General features: G+C 35.0%; 2 protein-coding genes across 9 annotated transcripts in view; one reads left to right on the forward strand and one right to left on the reverse strand.

The window, feature by feature from the left end:
• LOC127881756 (serine-rich adhesin for platelets-like) overlaps positions 1-10,666 on the reverse strand; it is a 59,026-nt gene extending 48,360 nt beyond the window's left edge. For 2 of the 3 annotated variants that reach the window (XM_052429853.1, XM_052429850.1), the window contains exons 1-2: positions 10,351-10,666; positions 2,826-2,935 (exon numbers count right to left, since the gene is read on the reverse strand). In XM_052429853.1, the coding sequence (XP_052285813.1) occupies positions 2,826-2,893 (68 nt within the window). In that variant the 5' untranslated portion in view covers positions 2,894-2,935; positions 10,351-10,666. Of the gene's footprint in view, positions 1-2,825; positions 2,936-10,338 lie in introns of all 3 variants that reach the window. The other variant, XM_052429851.1, reaches the window with a different exon arrangement.
• A 239-nt stretch (positions 10,667-10,905) lies between these two features.
• The window catches only part of LOC127881757 (calcium-dependent secretion activator 1-like), a 118,538-nt gene continuing 108,304 nt past the window's right edge, over positions 10,906-21,139 (forward strand). For all 6 annotated transcript variants that reach the window (XM_052429854.1, XM_052429855.1, XM_052429856.1 and 3 more), the window contains exon 1: positions 10,906-11,836. In XM_052429854.1, the coding sequence (XP_052285814.1) occupies positions 11,033-11,836 (804 nt within the window). In that variant the 5' untranslated portion in view covers positions 10,906-11,032. The remainder of the gene's footprint in view (positions 11,837-21,139) is intronic.

The following is a 21,139-nucleotide window of genomic DNA, read 5'->3' on the forward strand; positions in this document are numbered from 1 at the left end:
TGACCTAGTGTCCTAGTTTTTGACCCCAGATGACCCAAATACATTCCCAACCCAGATTTCATCAAGATAAACATTCTGACCCAATTTCATTAAGATTGGATGAAAACTGTGACCTTTATTGTTTACACAAGGTTTTTCTATTATTTGACCTATTATGTGAACTAGTTTTTGACCTAGTGACCTAGTTTTTGACCCCAGATGACACAAATACAATCCCAACCCAGATTTTATCAAGATAAACATTCTGACCAAATTTCATAAAGATTGGATGAAAACTGTGACCTCTACTGTCTACACAAACAAATTGTTGACGGACACACTCACGCACACACGGACGCCGGACATCACACGGTCACATAAGCTCACCATGTCACTTCGTGACAGGTGAGCTGAAAATCCATCCAAAGTTACAAAGATAAAGTAATAATACAAAAAAAATGTTCAGGACTGATGGCCTAAATTTGACCTCTTACTTTGAATATAGACCATGACCTTTGACCTGGCTATTGAGCGCCACACACAGTTTCATCATTGTTATTCCTTTAGCCAAGTCATTTTAAATTTTATCCAAACTGGTAAAGATGTGCTCCAGGCCTTTTCCGCTCCATTTTGGGAAAACGCCACACTGGAATTTTGGGAATTTCGATTCGTGAAAAACCCCATTTTGGGGAAAAAAATAATCGCGAAACTGGCTCGCTTGGGAAAAATAATCGCATGTAATAGTGTTTCTTATAATTCAAAGAAGCCTATAACTGGTAAATAACCACTACTTTGATGACATATTATGAAAATTTTACAAAATTTTATAAACATGTGTGATAAGTGCAGTTTTTTTTTTCTGATTGTAGGGAAATGGCCAATGGCCTTTAGTAAATAATCAATTTAACATATTTAACTGTTTTAAAATAATTCAAGGCAACAGATAATTTAATTATGCAATATTTTTCTATTTTCTACACTGGATCAGGTTAACTTATATATTAAAAGGTTTAAAAAAAAAAAAATAAATATTTTTTTTTTTGGATTGGGGATTATTTTTTCAATTGGGAAAAAAACAACCAGATTTGCATTGGGAATGGGGCCCGATATTCGGACCCGTGGCATAGGGCGGAAAAGGCCTGTGCTCTGAACAAAGTGCTAAAGTCTAATTTTCTAAATTCTTTTTTTATTTGACTTGAAATTGTGACCATAACAGGCCTTTTTAACCTTTAAATATATAAGTTAACCTGATCCAGTGCAGAAAATAGAAAAAATTTGCATAATTAAATTATCTGTTGCCTTGAATTTGTTTTAAAAACAGTAGAATATGTTAAATTGATTATTTAAGACTTTCCTTATTTTCCCCAAAATCCGGCATTTCGTGCGATTTTTTTCCCCTCAAAAAAGGCCAGGCCCTTTCCTCAAATCAGAGGAAAAACCCTGCACTTATCACACATGTTCATAAGATTTTGTATAAATGTTAATAATATGTTATCAAAATAGTCGTTATTTGCCAGTTAACGGCTTCTTTGAACTATAACATGTGATTATTTTTCCCAATTGAGCCAGTTTTGCGATTATTTTTTTCCCAAAATGGGTTTTTTTACGATGCGAAATTCCCAAAATTCCAGTGTGGCGTTTTCCCAAAATGGAGCGGAAAAGGCCTGCATAACAATGGACTTACAATGTAATTCATATTTGACTTCAGTGATTTTTTTCCTAATAAGGAAAAGTACCGATGGGCAAAATAAGCGGGAAAAATCACAATATTGGGAAAATTACCGTCGTGCATTTCTTCAGATTGGTAAAATGGTGAAATTGATTTGTTGCTAACAAATATTTTAAAAATTTACAGTACTTTATAAAGAAGAAAAACAATCGTGAGACTTAAATGTGAGACACTTGTCTCATAATGCTCATGCATTATACGAAAAATTTATCCACAGGCTTTTTCCGCTCCATTTTGGGAATACGCCACACTGGAATTTTGGGAAATTCGCGTTGTGAAAACCCCAATTTTGGGTAAAAAATTATTCGCAAAATTGGCTCAATAGGGAAAATTATCGCATGTAAATAGTGTTTCTTATATTTCAAAGAAGCCGTTAACTGGTAAAAACGACTATTTTGATAACTTATTATTAAAATTTTACAAAGTATTATGAACATGTGAGATAAGTGCAGGTCTTTTAATCTGAATTTGGGGAAAAGGCCTGGCCTTTTTTGAGGTAAAAAAAATCGTGCGAAGCGCTGGATTTTGAGGAAAATAAGGAAAGTCTTAAATAATCATTAACATATTTTACAGTTTTTAAAACAAATTCAAGGCAACAGATAATTTAATTATGCAACACTTTCTATTTTCTACACCGGATCAGGTAAACCTATATGTTTTAAGGTAAAAAAAAAAAATGATTTTTTTTTTTTTTTTTTGCAATTGGGAATTTTTTTTTCAATTGGGAAAAAAACAAACAGATTTGCATTGGGAATGGGGCCGAATTTCGGACCCGTGGCATAGGGCGGAAAAAGCCTGATCCATGCTGGACAAAGTTAGATAGTTACGCTCTGGACATCTTGCGGCATGCCTGTTTGTTGCCATACAAATAATTTGACGAAAAATTCTTACAAAATCAAGAAGGAGAATATTTCTGTAATTTAATTTGAAATCCTTGCATACGTTTTGACAAAAAAGTTGTAAAACATACATTGTCAAGTGCTTTAAAGATATCTTACTCATTAAATGTTTGGAAGGAATTTGTTAAATAACTAAATTTGGGTTTCAGTAAATTGATAATGACAACAAATAACAGAATAGTTCACATTTACTTAAGCAATACATTATGTGCACTCACTCATCATCTCCGCCATTTCTACAAAAATTGTTTTCAGAAAGGCCTGGTCGTCTCATTAAACAACTCATCTCAACTGACAGGACTTCACATTTCTAGCAGATATGGTGTGCCTGGAAATAGATTATGAACACATTTAATATGTAAGATATGATGCAGTAGGTATATATGACTTGCAATTATGTGTAATTATGGGTCTTTATTTATTTTAGTATTTTATATGTCCACTTGCAGATAATGCTCTTTTGGAACAAAATTGACATTTTCTATCCTTTTGGGAAATTTTCAGACAGCAATTATGAATTTGTAGTTTTGCCTCATTTGGGAAAGTACCTGTTACTTAATCGTCGGATACCCACGGCTGCTGATTACGCTCCGCTCATCTATCTAGGAATGGAGAGTAACTTAATGAATAGACCGGGGGTGTCCGATGATGCTGTTACTTGTACGGGTTCTTTATTGAGAAGGAAAAAATTGCTGTTTAAATGTGTAGCATAAATTTATTTCATGCCTACATCATATGTTCAGAACAGAAACCTGTCTATTTAAGTTGACGTTAATTGAGATATTTACTACGTCACCATTTAAATTCCCTGAAATGATGAAATTCTTCAACAACTTGACATACAAATATAAATAGGACAAAGTTCCAGTGCTTTCCACAGGCCATTTAATCAGGGGTTTCGCTGTCGATCGCCATTGGCGCCAATCAGTGCTATATTTTTAAAAGTGGCTCCAATTTTTATATGGCAAATTTCAAAAATCGGTAAAATCCTATCTGAAAAATGTACTGCGAATCTGAAGCATTAGGGGCCAGCGTCTGTCAATTGCAGGGGTTGAAGAATCCACTTGACCGCTCGCATATGCGAGTGAAGTTGACGGTCAGGCGAGTAAAATTTGTTAAATACTCGACCGACCGGGCGAGTGCTGTTTTTCGAGTTGAGAAATATACATTCAGTTCCAGAACTCCTTCCACATCGATACAAATTGCAAACAATTTTTCGAACGAACAAAAAATGCGTTTAGTACACAAAGAAACTGCACTTTCGTTTTGACAATGAAAAATGGCGTCACGGGCACAGTAAAAATAATTCTTGAAATCAGCTGCGCTCTTGTCGTCGTTGTCAGTGCTCTTAGCTAATCGATTAAAAGTGAATAAAACTGTTAAATATATTTGTCATTCCGTGAATTTTAATGTAACAAGGGCTGTTTGTAAAACATGCATGCCCCCCATATGGGCTGTCCGTTGTAGTGGCAGCCATTGTGTGAATACATTTTTTGTCACTGTGACCTTGACCTTTGACCTAGTGACCTGAAAATCCATAGGGGTCATCTGTGAGTCACGATCAATGTACCTATGAAGTGTCATGATCCTAGGCAAAAGCATTCTTGAGTTATCATCCGAAAATCATTTTACTATTTCAGGTCACCGTGACCTTGACCTTTGACCTTGTGACCTCAAAATCAATAGGGGTCATCTGCGAGTCATGATCAATCTACCAATCAAGTTATATGATCCTAGGAGTATGCGTTCTTGAGTTATCATCCGGAAACCATTTTACTATTTCAGGTCACCGTGACCTTGACCTTTGACCTAGTGACCTCAAAATCAATAGGGGTCATCTGCGAGTCATGATCAATCTACCCATGAAGTTTCATGATCCTAGGCGTATGCGTTCTTGAGTTATCATTCAAAAACCAGTTTACTATTTCGGGTCACCGTGACCTTGACCTTTGACCTAATGACCTCAAAATCAATAAGGGTCATCTGCGAGTCATGATCAATGTACCTATGAAGTTTCATGATCCTAGGCCCAAGCGTTCTTGAGTTATCGTCTGACAACCACCTGGTGGACGGACCGATCGACAGACCGACATGAGCAAAGCAATATACAGTACACTCCACGCGTTTTCCCCAAAAAACGCGCTCCCTCCCCGTTTTTTTTTCTGCTAGCGAGTGTTCACGCGGCGTTGAGAGAGCAAGGTGAACTCTATAAAACGCTCGGCGTTATGCCGCATTCGCTAATTCCCGCGTCGTGTATTACTTTAGTCTAGTTGGTAAATGCAGACAATTTCCGTTCTTATCAGTAACCGCCGCGCAACGCCGTGTTAGCAGTGTGCTACTGGGCATGCCAAAAAATAAAAAAATTGTTATAATAAATTGTTTAAATACTGTAGTACATGTATAAAAAAGATAATTGTATAGAAAATTAATACGTATAAAAATTATGTTTTTTAATTCACAGGTACGTCTACAATATGACTGAATATAAGACATTTGACAAATTAATATTTAAATCATAACACAAGATTTAAATCATAACACATAACACATAACAAATCATAGACAAGAATAAATGTTCCGTAAAATTTCCAAATGAGAATAATAATTAGTAATCCGAAACACACTACGATTTTTAATGTTAACACAACGTTTACAAATGCTTCCAATATACAGTCATCATGTATATTTCCCGACAAAAGCGCGCGAAAATTATGCTGCAGCTGCAATGTACAAGGTATACTCCTGCAAAGCGTGCGTGTATTGATTTTTTTTTATACAAACTTTAAAGCGCAGAGAACATTGAATTTTGTTGATTTCGGTTAAAAGTTTCTTAAGTATTTTTTAACAAAATTATATCGCGAATAAGTTGATATTTCCTCCAAAATAATTTCAAATCATACACGATGAATCTTTATCGTTACGGTATTTTACTAGAGTAATTATTTTAACAGTAATTGTACTGTAAACTGATTAAAGAAGACATCTGGGCGGAACTGGATTTTAAGTGTTTGACGTTATGAAAACACGCAAAGCTTGTCTACTGACCTATTGTGAAGACTGCTGTCAGCGGTGTTTTGACAAAAGGGATTAACATGTGTGAATGTCACTCTGCCGATTTGGTCCATAATTACTGGTAAACATTGTTTTGAATGTCGACGCAACAAGAATACAACTGTGAATATTAAATGCAACTATCAACTCAATAGTTACCACCTTCTTTTAGCAATCAATGGTATAACCTAACTTCAAAGAGAAAATAAATGCATTAGCGAGTAGAGAATTGACTTTGTTCGGACAATTAAAACCATTCCTTATGCATTCGTTGAACGTGTTTACTTGAGTAAGTTATGCCTTTAGACAGGAAGCGGCTTTTCTTTGATTACTTCAAACTGTCAATTCACACAGATTTGCGAGATTTTTAGGGTCCTTGGTCATTTGTTTACATGTTCAGTATAGAAAATCACCTGCTAACATGAAAACTTTGGATTAAATTATCAAAATAAAAACAATGTTGCAAACTGTGTTTATATTAATTGGTAAGTATTAGTTAAAAGACGACGTTTTGTTTGTCGTAAATCAACGCGTTTTCTATACAACAACAACTACTTTAACTTCTACAACCACGTCGGGATCGATCTATCTTGGTTGTTTTTTTTTATTGCAAATATTATACTACATGTACATGTATGTACTTGTAATAAATATTATTTTATTTGAAAATCAGGAAGTCAAACAAAATTCCCCCGCGTTGCCAACGCCGAGGGCCGCCACGTGGGCTAATCAGTTTTGCCGATCGTTAACCGCTGTGTCCAAAATCATGCAAACGCCGCGTCTGGCGGGATTTTCTTAATCTCCCTCCAGGTCAATCACCGCGGAGTATGGAGGGAAATTGGGGAAAACGCGTGGAGTGTACTGTACCCCCTCTTCTTCGAAGGGGGGCATAAATATCAATAAAACAATAATACATCACTGGTTAACTATCTTATATACTTCTTATATTGAATTAAAAATAAACAGAAAAAATAATAATTAATAAACAGAATAATTCCGAATTTCGTGATCAGAAGCCTTAGGCAAAATTTACCATATTGTAACCGTTTGTCAATCAAGCGTGTCTTTCAGTAAAAGTTCGTCTGAAATATTAAAATGGAAAAGGGTTCTATTTTAAAATATCTGCAAGGTGGTGGCGACAGGGAACAGAAAGAATTAGAAAGGTCGTTAAAACGAGAAGCGGAAAGAATTGAGAAAAGGAAAGAGGTGCAGAAAACGTAAGGAAAGCAAATATAATCCATCAGATAATGTTGTTAATTTGTTTCCAGTTTAGTGTCACTATGTTAAGTAGGTTCAAAAGGTTCTGGTTGATCATAACTATAAATATAGATATCTATTTTTTTAATACTGGGCAAGTAGATTAAAGTGAAGGGCGAGTGGATTATCAGGCCTACTTGCCCTGCAGGGCGAGTGGCACTGGAAAAATTCTTCAACCCCTGGGTTGTAAATATTGATTAACGACAATGTAAGCGACCTACAGTGCAGTGAAATCACTGAAGCGTGTAAGTGTTACAAACTGTGTTTTTACTGCTATTGTCAAGTTTTATGAGGGTTATTATCGGATTAACGGCTCCTTTATGACATTGAGCAATAAATTACAGCGATTTTCCTTGTCCAATTGGGAAAAGTACCCGTACCGGTCCGATTGGGAAAAATTGAGTCGTGAAAACCTCAAAATTGGGAAAAATCGAGTCGTGAAATCCTGAAATTGGGAAAATCGCATCGTGAAGTTTGGGTCTTATTGAATACATCATACAGTTCATACTTAATTGAACATACCCATTTAAATAATCATTTGCAGGCATGCCTTAATGACCATTAAGTTATAAAGTTTATATAAATAACAAAATATTATAAAGAACACACCAAATCAATTACTAGTTGTTTTAATCTCTTTTAAAGCAATGTCTCTCTCTTTCATTTTTGTGAAAATTTCAACAATCTTTGATGTTTGATCATCACTCAGTTGCTTGCATCCCTCCCTGCACAGCATCATTATTGCTGTCAATGTGTCCTGTGATAGATGGTTCCGATTGGTTTTTTTGGCATAATATTTGCTATTATGACTCATTTCAAACTACGATAAGGTTACAAACCGACGTAAAACAGTACGCTGGCTGCCTGGCAAAAGAACCGGAAACAGTAACAACTCTATTGATTGAATGCGCTGAATAATAAAACCCGAAATTAATCGAGCGCGTGGTTACACACAACTATACGATTTTCTTTGTTCGCTCGCCGAAAGTTGGTTTTTTTACGAAACTTTCTATCGTTTTGAGAAAAAATTCGGACGCTGATTGGGATTTTTCCAGATGCCGATTGGGAATTTGGGAATTTTCGCTCGATTGGGAAAGTACCGTTTTGGGAATTTGGGAATTTTCGTTTGATTGGGAAAGTACCGTTTACCGGTACTTTATAAAGAAGGAGGAAAATCGCTGAATTAAGAAACACGGGGACAAACTGTCACGACGATCAATTATTATTAAGATCATTAGGGCCGCCATTTGTTTAATCAAAACCATGGGGCTGGCTAAAGCATCCTAATTTCTCCACAAAAACAAATAAAAACTTGTTTCAAGAGGTATTTGTGAGTTTTTCTGTTTAATAGTTTCATTATTATAATGTTATGGGAAGGATATAATTTGATTAAGATACCCAACAATTTCTGAAATAAAAAGTATATCATTCACTCGATGTACTATATTTCGGATAATGTTAAAATTCGGACATTTAAAGATAGGGACATTTATGTGTTGATTTCAACCCATGCGAAAGACAAAAAATTCTTAGAGGACATGAGGTCCTATAACTTTTAAAATTTACAGGACCTCACCAGATTTTACCGGACCTTGTTCTTCTTTAACCAAATACCAGAGAATACCTTTAATAGAGTTTATTTGTATCATTATTTCTTTCACAACTTTTTACAATTCCAAAAACATCATTAAATTGAAGCCATGGCCTGTCCTTTTTCCAAACCTCTTGAAATCCTCTTTCGTCACGTTTTTCTACTTCATAAGCCTTCCACCTCTTTATATTTTCCTCTGCTCTTTGGTCACTACTCACCTGGCTTTTTCTTTTTTCGCCAGACTTAGCCCCGTCAAAATAACGTAGCAATGAAAATGACATTATGCGTCTGACAGTGACACACTTTACAGCTAGTTTAAGTGTTTAGTTAAAAAATAATAATCAGGCTCATAAATTAATAGATTAAGACTTTACACAAATAAAAGGTATTGCAAAAATGTAAAACAAATACAATATGAAACAAAATCACCTGATAAAAAATACACGTATTCGCAACCGGTTGAAGTGCTGATTTTCGCTTTCAATGTTGACACGGAACAGGCAAAGGTTGTATGGTTCCCCGCTTTCGCTTTACGATCATCACAAGGATTGAAACCAGTAAAATTCATTTCAACCAATCAAAAATTTGTTGTGTCGCTAACGTCACAAAACAACGCGCAGTATTTGACAGGTTCAAAGAATAGCACTACGTGTTTGTTATGTCACAAGTAAAGATAGCAAGTTCGACTGGTTTGTAACAAATCTTTTTATTTCATCGTCAAACCGTCTATCAAAGTAGATTAATTCATACCAGTCAGTATTTTTTGACATATTCGTAGTTTCATTTTCATTTCCAACCAAAACAAAGTTTTACTTATTGTTTTTTTCGTTTCGGACACGAGGACCGCCAGTTTCGGGAAAGATACCGGATATCAGCAAATTTTATCGGAAATGTCCGAGGTCCGACCTCTTTCGCATGGGTTGGTTGGTTTGTTGTTGATAGTTTGTAAAAATATGTTTTATGTTATTTCAGGCCTTATCTGGGCCTTTCTGTCAGGAAATAGGCATGAAAAACATTCAGTTACATGTAAATGAACCTGGAAATCATCCACCACTAACAGAAAACATTTTTACAACAGAAGCTGATGTTCATGTATATCATGTCCAAATGACCAAATATAACTGTTTAATAATTTGAAGTGAGATGCTTTACTTTTTTATTTCTTTATCCCTTTCAAATGATGTTCATTGGTGTGATTCTATGTTTAATTAATTAATTTTGAAATGATTTATGCAGAATACTGTTTAATAAATTGATGTTAACATTATTATATTATTTTGGTTATCTGTGTTCTTTATCAAGTTGAAAAAAAAAGTTATTTATATACAAATAAAGCTTATTGAGACTTATAAAGGCACTTTTTTTTAAAAGTAATTACATACTTTTTAAAATGATAATATAGTTGGTAACATCAATATTACGAAAGTAATGAAAAAAATAAATACAAAATCAGTGAAACAACTTTAAACATTGAAACTGACCATGTATTTGATATTAAATTGAGTACTCAAATGCATGAGGGAAACCCAGGGGAAATGCAATCTAAACTTTCCAATAACACAGTCTGAAAAAAATATCATGGGGAGGCTCAGCATTGATTAACAATAAAACATAACATTCTTCACTTTCTGAGCTTCTTCTCAAAGCTGCCTGATAAGGTTTTTCAATTCTTCTAAACAAAAGTTGCCTAAATGCCTATCAATAATAAATATTTTGATTTACTAGATGAATAGATTTGGCGGTTAACGGTGAAATGTCAAAACATTACTTAGGACCGGTTATTTATTCAAATGCACATGAAACCCGTGAACTACGGCTATGAGTATACATACTTTATGACATACCTTTGACGTTATAGGCAATGCTGAAGACGACACTCGTACTGTTACTTTATCAAATTAACAAAATTCACTTTAAAACCTTAAAAACAATAAATTCATCCGAAAATTAGGTCGATCCTGTTTTTATAAACAAACAGCTTTGCACCGCTGTTTTACAGAATGGTGCCAATCAAAACATTTTAACAAATGTGCACTATAAATATATTCCAACAACAAATGAATTGTCACAATCGTATAATCCATTTTTTAAACAGTTAAGCTCAATTCTAAATTTAACATTCCAAAATAGTAACCAAAATGATTATGGCCGCCATTGTAATTTGCATGTGCGGGTTGAACATTTGCGTTCCGAAACGTTTTTTGGTGAATGACGTCATGACTTTTACTTATTATTTATTTTTATTGAAACCTATTTTGTATTTGATATAGTAAACTATATTATAATATTATGATAATAAAAATGCAAAATGATATGGTTTTCTTGTTTTCAAGCCTTTAGTATGTTCGTTGGTTTCCGTCACTTTCCGATATATTTGCGCATGCGCAATTGAAAGCTAATTGTCAAATTGATATACAGTAGCCATCGGGTGCTGATGTTGATTAAACATCTGCATGCACCTTAATAACAACGTGTTTAGTAATGCACGGTTTTTTAGTAACTGAACCATCAAGTTTATAAGCAATAATGCTTGATCCGTCATCAAGTGAGGAAGAATCGGATGATGAGGTTGCTGAAGATGATAATTCAGACGTACTCAGCATCCCAAGTGTGGAGCAAAGGAGTTTATCAACAAGTGGTGATAACCTTAGTGTTCTCACAGGGGCCCAGGTACATTCACGGTCCAACAGCATCCGACCTGGAAGCCCCAGCATCCAGCCAATTGAGCGACATGAACGAGAGAAAATTGAACTCGATACAGAGAAACTGGAAAGAGAGGACGAGGAAAGAAAGCAGAGGCTACAGTTGTATGTGTTTGTGATGAGATGCATCGCGTACCCATTCAATGCTAAACAGCCCACTGATATGGCTCGAAGGCAAACGAAGATAACTAAACCACAGTTACAAACAATTAAAGAAAGATTCAATGCTTTCCTAATTGGGGAAACATCAATTGTTGCGGATGAAGCTTTCACAAATGCAGTTCAAAGCTATTATGAAGTTTTTCTGAAAAGTGATAGGGTAATGAACATGGTTAAAAGTGGTGGTTCGTCTGCAAATGATTTTCGAGAAGTGTTTAAAAACAACATTGAGAAAAGAGTAAGAAGCTTGCCGGAAATCGATGGCTTGAGTAAAGAAACTGTGCTTAGCTCTTGGATGACCAAATTTGATGCAATTTTCAGAGGGGAGGAAGATCCCAGAAAACAGGCTCAGAGAACACTAACTGCTGCATCAGAGCTCATTCTAAGCAAAGAACAATTGTATGAAATGTTTCAAAATAACCTTGGCGTGAAAAAATACGAACATCAAATTTTATACAATGCATGTCAGGTAAATAAAATGTTGTGTTTCTATAGTAAAACCCATGTAAAAACAAACAGTTATGATAGTCATGTAAGTGATACATTAAAATGTTTCTGTTCTTTACAAATACATGTATCTTGCTCTGCATTGAATTGGTTTTCAGTTTTATAAACACACAAGTATCTCTACATTATTTGTTACTGAAAATTGACATGAGATACAGTTACATTATATTTTTGCCCTTACTTGATTAAAATATTTGTTGAGGAAACTGCCATGAAGTTTATATGCACACAAAACATCCAGCTTTGAGGATAATTATTTAATATATTGCAAAAATCTTTATATTTGTAAGTTTATATGCATTACAATCCATTCAAGACACAAGCAATTCTTTAAAAGGACATTGCTCCAGCAAGGAATTAAGAGGGCAGGGTGCTCTTGTATCAAAACAGTAATTTAACAAACACAGTCATATTATCCCTATGGCATATATTCAATATAACAGTTGTTATATAGTTTGTATTTTTTTCTTTTGCTTTAAAACATTCTTTCTTTAATTAATAAAACTAGTTTCACCCGGTAAATTTGGATTATTAATTAAAACTACAATACAATTTTCTGTACTTTAATGTGATCAGATAAAAAAAGGCATAGTGGGATCCATGGAGGCAAGGTGGGACATAGTGACGGCAGGGTGCTTGAATTCGTCCTTCCATTCAGGCCTAGGCTAGCTGGAGCAATGAAAAATGTACCATTAAAAAAAACTGTAAAATCAAGCAAAAATGACTGTTTAGATCGAGAGTATCTAGAAAATCAATGAATCTGTGTGTGGTTTACATAATTTATTTCGCACATGATAAGTAAGTTTTATTACTAATTATAAATTTCCTTTTTAAAAAATATGTGCAACACTCCAAGTAAACACATACCAATATTTGGAACTATTAGATTATAAAATTGGTAAAATTAATATTTGTTTTGTTTAAGGTTATTGTCCTCCGGCAACATACTGCTTTGCGTGTATTTTTCCAGACAAAATATGAATTTATTTTGGGATATTTTTCATTTTTATTGGAATTCAACTGCCCATCTACACAATAGAATAAACATACTGGGTTCTTTGATATTTTGCAAATGTTAAAAAACAAACGTAACTTCCTTATGTACGCATCAAATCTGACCCATAATGGGGAACTCGAACAATTGTCTTTTTCACTTTAAAAGTAGTATTTTCAGGATTTTGTTTTAACCCTTTACCTTTTAGATACGTATTTTAATGCTTAAGTAGTCCCTTAGAGAGTTAAATTTAATTAAAGACCAGCTAGTAGCAACTTGACAATTAAATAATTGTGTAGATATTGTTAATTGCTGTTGAAAACCTCTTCCAAATTGTCCATATTTCTGTTAAAACATTGTCCTTAAATTATTGATTGTTACCACTTATTTTATTATTTATTCAATTATTACATTATTTATGATTATTGTCATGTTGAATGACATTGGAGTTGTGACACACAATGATGCCACATTGAATACTCTCTGACAGCTAAACAGATTCCTAAACTTGTGAAATCTGCCTATTGATTCTCAATAATCTGTCAGAATCATGTTACAATGCTGATACAGAGTTTATTCATCATAAATTGTAGTCACTCACAAAGCTCACTTTGCAGCATAATGATTAAGTCACAATCAATTAGCATTAATTTGCTTACAGAATGTGCTGGTTAAACATTTTCTTTGACCACACTACATGTAGTATTGATGATTAATGATTGTGTTCATACACAATGTAATACAGAATACAAATATGAAAATCCACACAACTTTGGAAAAACATAGCTAAGAATAATCTACACATCTATGTTCATTGATCTCATAGGTTCCTACCATAGTATGAATTCAGAGTTAAGTATCTTTTTGTAATCTTGAGTAGTAATGTTTATCAATAAAAAATATTAAATTTTATAATGAAACGTATTACAATGGTGTCAGCGATTCCCTGATACATCTATATGCCTCTTTTCATCATATCAAACTGTTGGAGTCCCTCTGGAGTAGATTTGATTTTTCATAATTCCTTTAGAACTCTTCCTCTTCCTAAATGTAAACTGTATTAATCTCATTTGAAAATGATGAATACATATGAGCTATTGTGATCGCCTTTTGTCCGTTGTGCGTCGTGTGTCGTCAACATTTACCTCGTTAACTCTCTAGAGGCCACATTTATTGTCCAATCTTCATGAAACTTACTCAGAACATGTGTCCCAATAATATCTTGGACGAGTTCGAAACCCAAAATGGTTCCATTTGATTGAAAAACATGGCCGCCAGGGGGCGTGGCAGTTTTCCTTATATGGCTATAGTAAAACCTTGTTAGCACTCTAGAAGTCACATTTATTGTCCGATCTTCATGAAACTTTGTCAGAACATTTGTCCCAATAATATCTTTGACGAGTTTGAAAATGGTTCCGGTTGGTTGAAAAACATGGCCGCCAGGGGGCGTGGCAGTTTTCCTTGCACACATGTATATGGCTAAAACCTTTTTAACACTCTAGAAGTCACATTTTTAGTCCAATCTTCATGAAACTTTGTCAGAACATGTGTGTGCCAATAATATCTTGGACGAGTTCGAAAATGGTTCCGGTTGGTTGAAAAACATGGCTGCCAGGGGGCGTGGCAGTTTTCCTTATATGGCTATAGCTAGTACTAGTAAAACCTTGTTAACACTCTAGAAGTCACATTTTTAGTCCAATCTTTATGAAACTTGGTCAAAACATGTGTCCCAATAATATCTTGGACGAGTTCGAAAATGGTTCCAGTTGAATGAAAAACATGGCCACCATGGGGCGGGGCAGTTTTCCTTATATGGCTTTACTGTATGGTAAAACCTTGTTAACACTCTAGAAGTCATATTTGTGGTCCAATGCTCATGAAACTTGGTCAGAATATTTGAACTACCATGAAATAATATCTGGGCTAAGTTAAAAAATGGTTGAGATCAGTTAAAAAACATGGCCGCAAGGGGGCGTGGCATTTTTCCTTAAATGGCTATTTACTACAAAACCTTGTTAACACTCTAGAAGTCACATTTATTATCCAATCTTTATGAAACTTGATCAGAACATTTTTTCTAACAATAGCTTGAGTGAGTTAGAAAATGGTTATGGTTTGTTGAAAAACATGGCCGCCAGGGGGGGGGGGGGCAGTTGTCCTTATATAGCTTTAGTGAAAACTTGTTGACACTATATTAGCCACATTTATTGGCCAATCTTCATGAAACTTGGTCAGAACATTTGTCCCAATGAAATTTTGCAAGAGAATGAAGCTGGGTCATATGAGCTCCAAAAATAGGTCACAAGGTCAAATATAAAAAACCATGTTAAAAGTCACTTTTTTGACCAAATAATCTTCATGAATGAGCTTGCATTTTTTTCAGAATAGTCTAGTTCCTTTGGCTTTCAGGTGAGCGCCTAAGGGCCTAATGGCCCTCTTGTTTAATATCCACAGCTTTTGTGCATGTGTATGTTTTATTTTATGCTTTAGTATTCTTCTTGCAAGAGATAAAACGGATAGCATTTTGTTGCAAAATGAACTGTCCCTATCCATTTTATGGTTCTTGCTTAAGAATCATTGTTAAGGCACTTGCAAATTTATCAGAAAGTCAATAAGCCATTATGGCTGTACTTAATTTCCTATCACTTTAATTATTTAAGACAAGGCAGTCAGCTAGTTGGTTTTCCTACCAACTGTAATTGCTAAAAGCATCAAGTGAGTGATAGAGAAATCAATTTTAAGCACAGTAATAGTATGGTGAGAAATGGACAAGGACTTACTTAGTTATCTGCTATAAATTTGGGTATTCTAGTAGCCTCCCTTAGATTATTTACAAACATTTCCATAGGTTTCATAATTATCGAGGCGACAATGTCTTTTTCTGGGTTTACAGATTTAATGACAGGATGGTTAGAAGACACCGTATGAAGTCATTATATGACAACAAAGTGTTGTTTTGAGCCCCTTTCGGTTAAGCCGGCATTCAATTGCGCGCAGACATATCGTTTTTGACGAATTTACAAGTTACAGGAAATCACGCAACAGAATAGACAATAATATATGAACCCAGTCTACAACTTTTCGGTAATTTAAATTTACGAAAAGCGCCGTTAAGTTAGAGACCAACAAATCATGCTGCGCTGACGCAGACGTATCGGTACGGCCAGATTTTTTTCGTAAATGCGTAAAATGGATATTAATGTCGTAATTGTACGTCCAGTTTGTAAAAATTAATGCATAAATCTTCATAAAGGCGTATTTACAGCTGTACGGCCCTTATCTGTAGCTCTGATGATGACATCACTTGTTTGTTTATATTTTCTTTATTCCTTTTCTCATATGTTTTAAACTATCATATTTGTATGTATTATGCATTTATCTATTAATACATACTAAAAAAGTGTTGTTTGTTCAATATTTGGATTAATGAGAGTGAATTTTGTAAATACATGGTTCAGAAAAAATGGAGAAAAAAAAAATTGAGTGTTCAAAACTGAAAATGTCAAAAAAATTAATATTGTACGGTGAATTGTATTTAATCTTTAATGATCAATGCAGAATACCACAACACTAAGAAACATGCAAAGAAAAAAGAGGAAATCAACATGTTCCATTAGAGTGCTAATACCTTAACCTTAACCTTTAACTAAGTGTATATTTATGTAAATAACATTAAAATATAGCAATTTTGAGTAATGAATGGTTGGTCAAAAGATCTTCTATAATTCCTATTTTTGCCCAAAATGACGCGCAATTTCCCCCTCTAAGGGCCCTGGCCGCAATCCCCCAAAGGGTAGCAAGGGCCCTGTCCAGTTAAATTAAAGACCTTTCTTAGTTTTAGAACTTGCATTTCAAACCCTAAGATACTGATGAGCAGCAAACAGCATAAAACCTGAACAGCTGCTAGGCTGACTGTTCTGGTTTTACGCTGGTTGCAATGTATATATAGCCATTTTCACTTTCGTTCTGAGAGGGAAACGGTTTAAGGACTGACCTTTGTGTACTGTATGTTTTTGTAACACTATACTTTGATATACTGTATTGTTTATATTTCCGCGTTTCAAAAAGTTAGCGAATTCAAAATACCAGACATATAGCATGTGAAATGTTAAGATATTGTACTTATCAAACGGTGAAAAAATTGCTCAAGTTGTGAAAAATGCAATGTTTTTAAATAATTGCTTCTCTATCATATCAGTAGTTAATAAGTCCTTAACGATTAACTCAATTTGGGCTGGTAGAAATAATCGCAAATTCATTGAGTTCACGAAATTCGCAAAAATTTCCATGTCACTTACTTTACGACCTATTCAGTAACCTTTTAAGTTAAATTGTGCGCGGCCTGTTTATAGGCTACTATTCAAGAGTGTTTCATGACCTACCTATTGGTTCAGGGTCCTAACAATATTTAATCAAATCTTAGCTATACAATTTTTTCCAAAATTAATATTTTCGCTGACATGGAAACAGTGACTATTTATTGCTTTGCAGGATATTTGTTCTGTCTGCCCTATTGTACAAGTCTGTTTTCCATCTTGCATCCCAGTTGAGTTGTTTATGATCTTGTTCAATAAGATGTCTGGGAAAACCTGGAATTGCATCAGGGCTTATTTTATACATGCATGAAACCAGATTGATTTTTGCCCAGTTATGGTTTTTTGATGTTCTTGGCCAAATGCAAAGATAAGGAATTGCTGAGTTTTGGGTCTTATAATGTGTTCAATGGCTGTATGTTTGGATAAATTCTGGCAGCATTAACTGCATTTACAGTAATAACAAACTACTGGAGAATGTTGCGCAGTGAATGTTATAGTTGTTCAGAGATATAAATAAGCAAGACCCCAAAATCACTTTGTGGCCCCTTAACATTTTAATGGGACCCTTAATAGATTTGGTCTGGAAATTCCTATGTCCTTTGTACCGCAAAAAGAGAACAAAGTGGGCAACAGTGGTAAAATGCAAGTTTGTAACCCTGGAAGTTTGTAAATGTGTGTATACTCTGGTACCCAATCTTAACTCAGCTATTTTTTTTCCTTCTTTATAAAATACCGGATAACAGCTCTTTCCCAATATGGAAAAAACTTTTATAATGTTTTTTTTATATAAAATCAATTGCAACATTTAGTTAGTTTCTCTATGCAGCTCTATGGCTTGAACCTAAGTTTATATAATATTGGCAACTTAACAACACTTAGTTATCAAATTTAAAGTATTCGAAAGCAAAAAATCAAATACACCAATTTCCCAATATGAAGACTTCACACAACGCAAATATTCCCGATTTCAGGGGTTTTTAGCTCAATTTTTTCCAAATTGGGCTGGTACCGGTACATTTCTACTAGGGCAAAAAAAAATTGCGGTTAACTATACAGTATTAAAGGTCTGGTATATCATGTCTTTTTGTGCAGGGCATTGTAATGCCATCTGTATGTGAATATTCACTTGTTGAGGTTTATATTGGTTCGCTTTGATAGCTCTATATTGTGTAAGTTTTGTTTTCAACTTTGCTCACAAGCACATTTGTATGGTGGCATAGAACAACTATATAATAACCATACAAGTTACATAGAAAAAACGTGCTTGTAGACTAAGTACTTTTTTTGTTATTTTATCCTCCATCACAAGAAAAATGTATGAGGGTTGTACTGTATGGTTGGCTGTTTGGCTGTTCTTGCGGCCTTCTGCTTTGGTGCCCAGGGTATACATGTTGAACTCGAACTATCGGAGAAATCAATGTGAAACTTCAAAGGTTTATAGATATCACTGAAGGGATTTGCTGTGCATAAGAACCATAACCTTTGGTATCATTATTGCATTTTAATATGTAATAAACCATTTATCTGCAATATTCAAAATTGCCCATAGACATTCAAAGATGGAGTAGTTGATATCCGACTAATATGTATTGTCTGACAGATTTATGGCCCATTCCAGAACACGCATCGACATACAAAAATATTTTAGGTATAAATCAATAGCTGGAATTGCAGCTACGTTAACCCTTTAACACTTATGATACCCATTTTGACGCGTTTGAAGTCCTTTAGAAAGTTACATTTACTTTGATACCTTTCTTACTAGATTCAAGTTTTAAAGGCTTCATTTCCAAGCCTCAGTATTGATGCGTAGCAAACAGCATGAAACTTGAACAGACTACGAGTTACTGGCAAGCTGTTCTGGTTTTATGCTGTTTGCACATAGCCATTTTCAACATGCTGAATGGGAAAGGGTTAAAACATTTATCCAAACCGATGAATCCTTCAGTAAATGCTGCATGAGTATTTGGAACCATCCTGAGATCTCACAACACGCAGCCTCAGTATGTAGAAACCTTATAAACTTGGAGATACTAACACCAACAATTCCTGTTTCTATAGCGTTATGTGTGGGGTTTTTTCAGTCAAATTTTAGGCTTTTAGGGGGACCCATTCCCAATGGAAATTTTTTTTTTTCCCAAATGGTATCCACAAATTGACAATTGAAAGTTACAATTAAAGAATAAAATAAAAATACAAATAAATCTCAACATTTAGTTTATCTCCGATCAAGCTCTAGAAGTAAAACCTTAGTAAGTTTATTTACATCACTTTTATTCCAAATTTTTAAGCATTTGTTAAATAAAAGGCAGCAACACTTATTTCCCAATTTAAGCCAAACCTACACAATTTTGTCCAATGCAAAGGGACCCGGCGCCATTCCCAAAACGGTGAAAAAAACACTGAGCATTATGTAAAATTCATCTGATCATACCAGCACCTGTAATTCATGCTGTGACAGATCCATAGTATGAGTGGTCAGGTGATTCAGGTTCACATCTGTGACTGAATTGAATTCATTATGAGTGATGTGTCATGTGTGTGGACCATATATTAAGATCTCAATTAGTATTTGTGACGTGCTCTGTGAAAAAGGGTTCAATGCAGTCCGTACAGGCTAATCTGGGACGACATTTTATGCACGTTCATTAAACCCCCTTTTCACAGAGCACAGCCCATTTGAAGTAGCCAGAGTTAACAAAGCAACGACTTCTGTAATTGCTTGATGCATCTGAATTAAACGCCTGGTAGAGTACAGTTTGATCTGAAGTAACATAACGCTCATTATATGTGTTATGTGATATTTTTGTTGATCCTTAAAACATATGGCTTTATGCTGTTTAACAAGAGTTATCTTACGCTATCATAAACAAGACATTAATAGTAACTGCAGTGCTTCTTCTATTTATATAATAAACATTCTGCTTTTTTAGCTCACCTGATTGCTCAGGTGAGCTTTTGTGACCGGTCTTTCTCCATCGTATGTCCGTCCGTCCGTTTACATTTGCTTGTAAACACTCTAGAGGCCACATTTCTTGTCCCATCTTCATGAAACTTGGTCAGAAGCTTTGTCCCAATAAAATCTCAGACTAGTTCGAAACTGAGTTGTGCCGGGTCAAAAACTAGGTCACTAGGTCAAAAAAAAGAAAAACCTTGTAAACACTGTAGGAGTCACATTTCATGCCCAATCTTCATGTAACTTTGTCAAAATGTTTGTCTTAATGATTTCTTGGTTGAGTTCAAAAGTGGTTCCGATCCGTTGAAAAACATGGCCGCCAGTGGCGGGGCAGTTTTCCTTATTTGGCTATAGAGAAACCTTGTAAACACTCTAGAAGTCACAATTTTTGCCCAATCATCATGAAAGTTGGTCAAAACATTGGTTCAATTGATGTCTCGGACGAGTTCGAAAATGGTAGAGATCGGTGACAAAACATGGCCGCCAGTGTGTGTGTGGGGGGGGGGGGGGGCGTTTTTCTCTATATGTATATAGTGGCAGTTTTCCCTATTTGGCTATAGAGAAACCTTGTAAACACTCTAGAAGTCACAATTTTTGCCCAATCATCATGAAAGTTGGTCAAAACATTGGTTTTATTGATATCTAGGACGAGTTTGAAAATGGCCAGGATCGGTGAAAAAATGGGGCATTTTTCTCTATATGTATATAGTGAAAACATGACATTGTGAACACAGTAGAAGTCACATTTTTGGCCCAATTTTCATGAAATTTGCTCAGAACATTTGTTTCCTTGATACGAGAGTTGAGTTCAAAAATGGTTCCGGTCAGTTGAATAACATGGCTGCTGGGAGGGGGGCAGTTTTCTCATTATGCCCCCCCCCCCCCCTTTCGAAGAAGAGGGGGTATATTATTTTACTCATGTCGGTCCGTCCTCCACCAGATGGTTTCCGGATGATAACTCAAGAGCGCTTATGCCAAGGATCATGAAACTTCATAGGT

This window comes from Dreissena polymorpha, chromosome 5 (genome assembly GCF_020536995.1).
Source record: "Dreissena polymorpha isolate Duluth1 chromosome 5, UMN_Dpol_1.0, whole genome shotgun sequence".
Classification (NCBI taxonomy): domain Eukaryota; kingdom Metazoa; phylum Mollusca; class Bivalvia; order Myida; family Dreissenidae; genus Dreissena; species Dreissena polymorpha.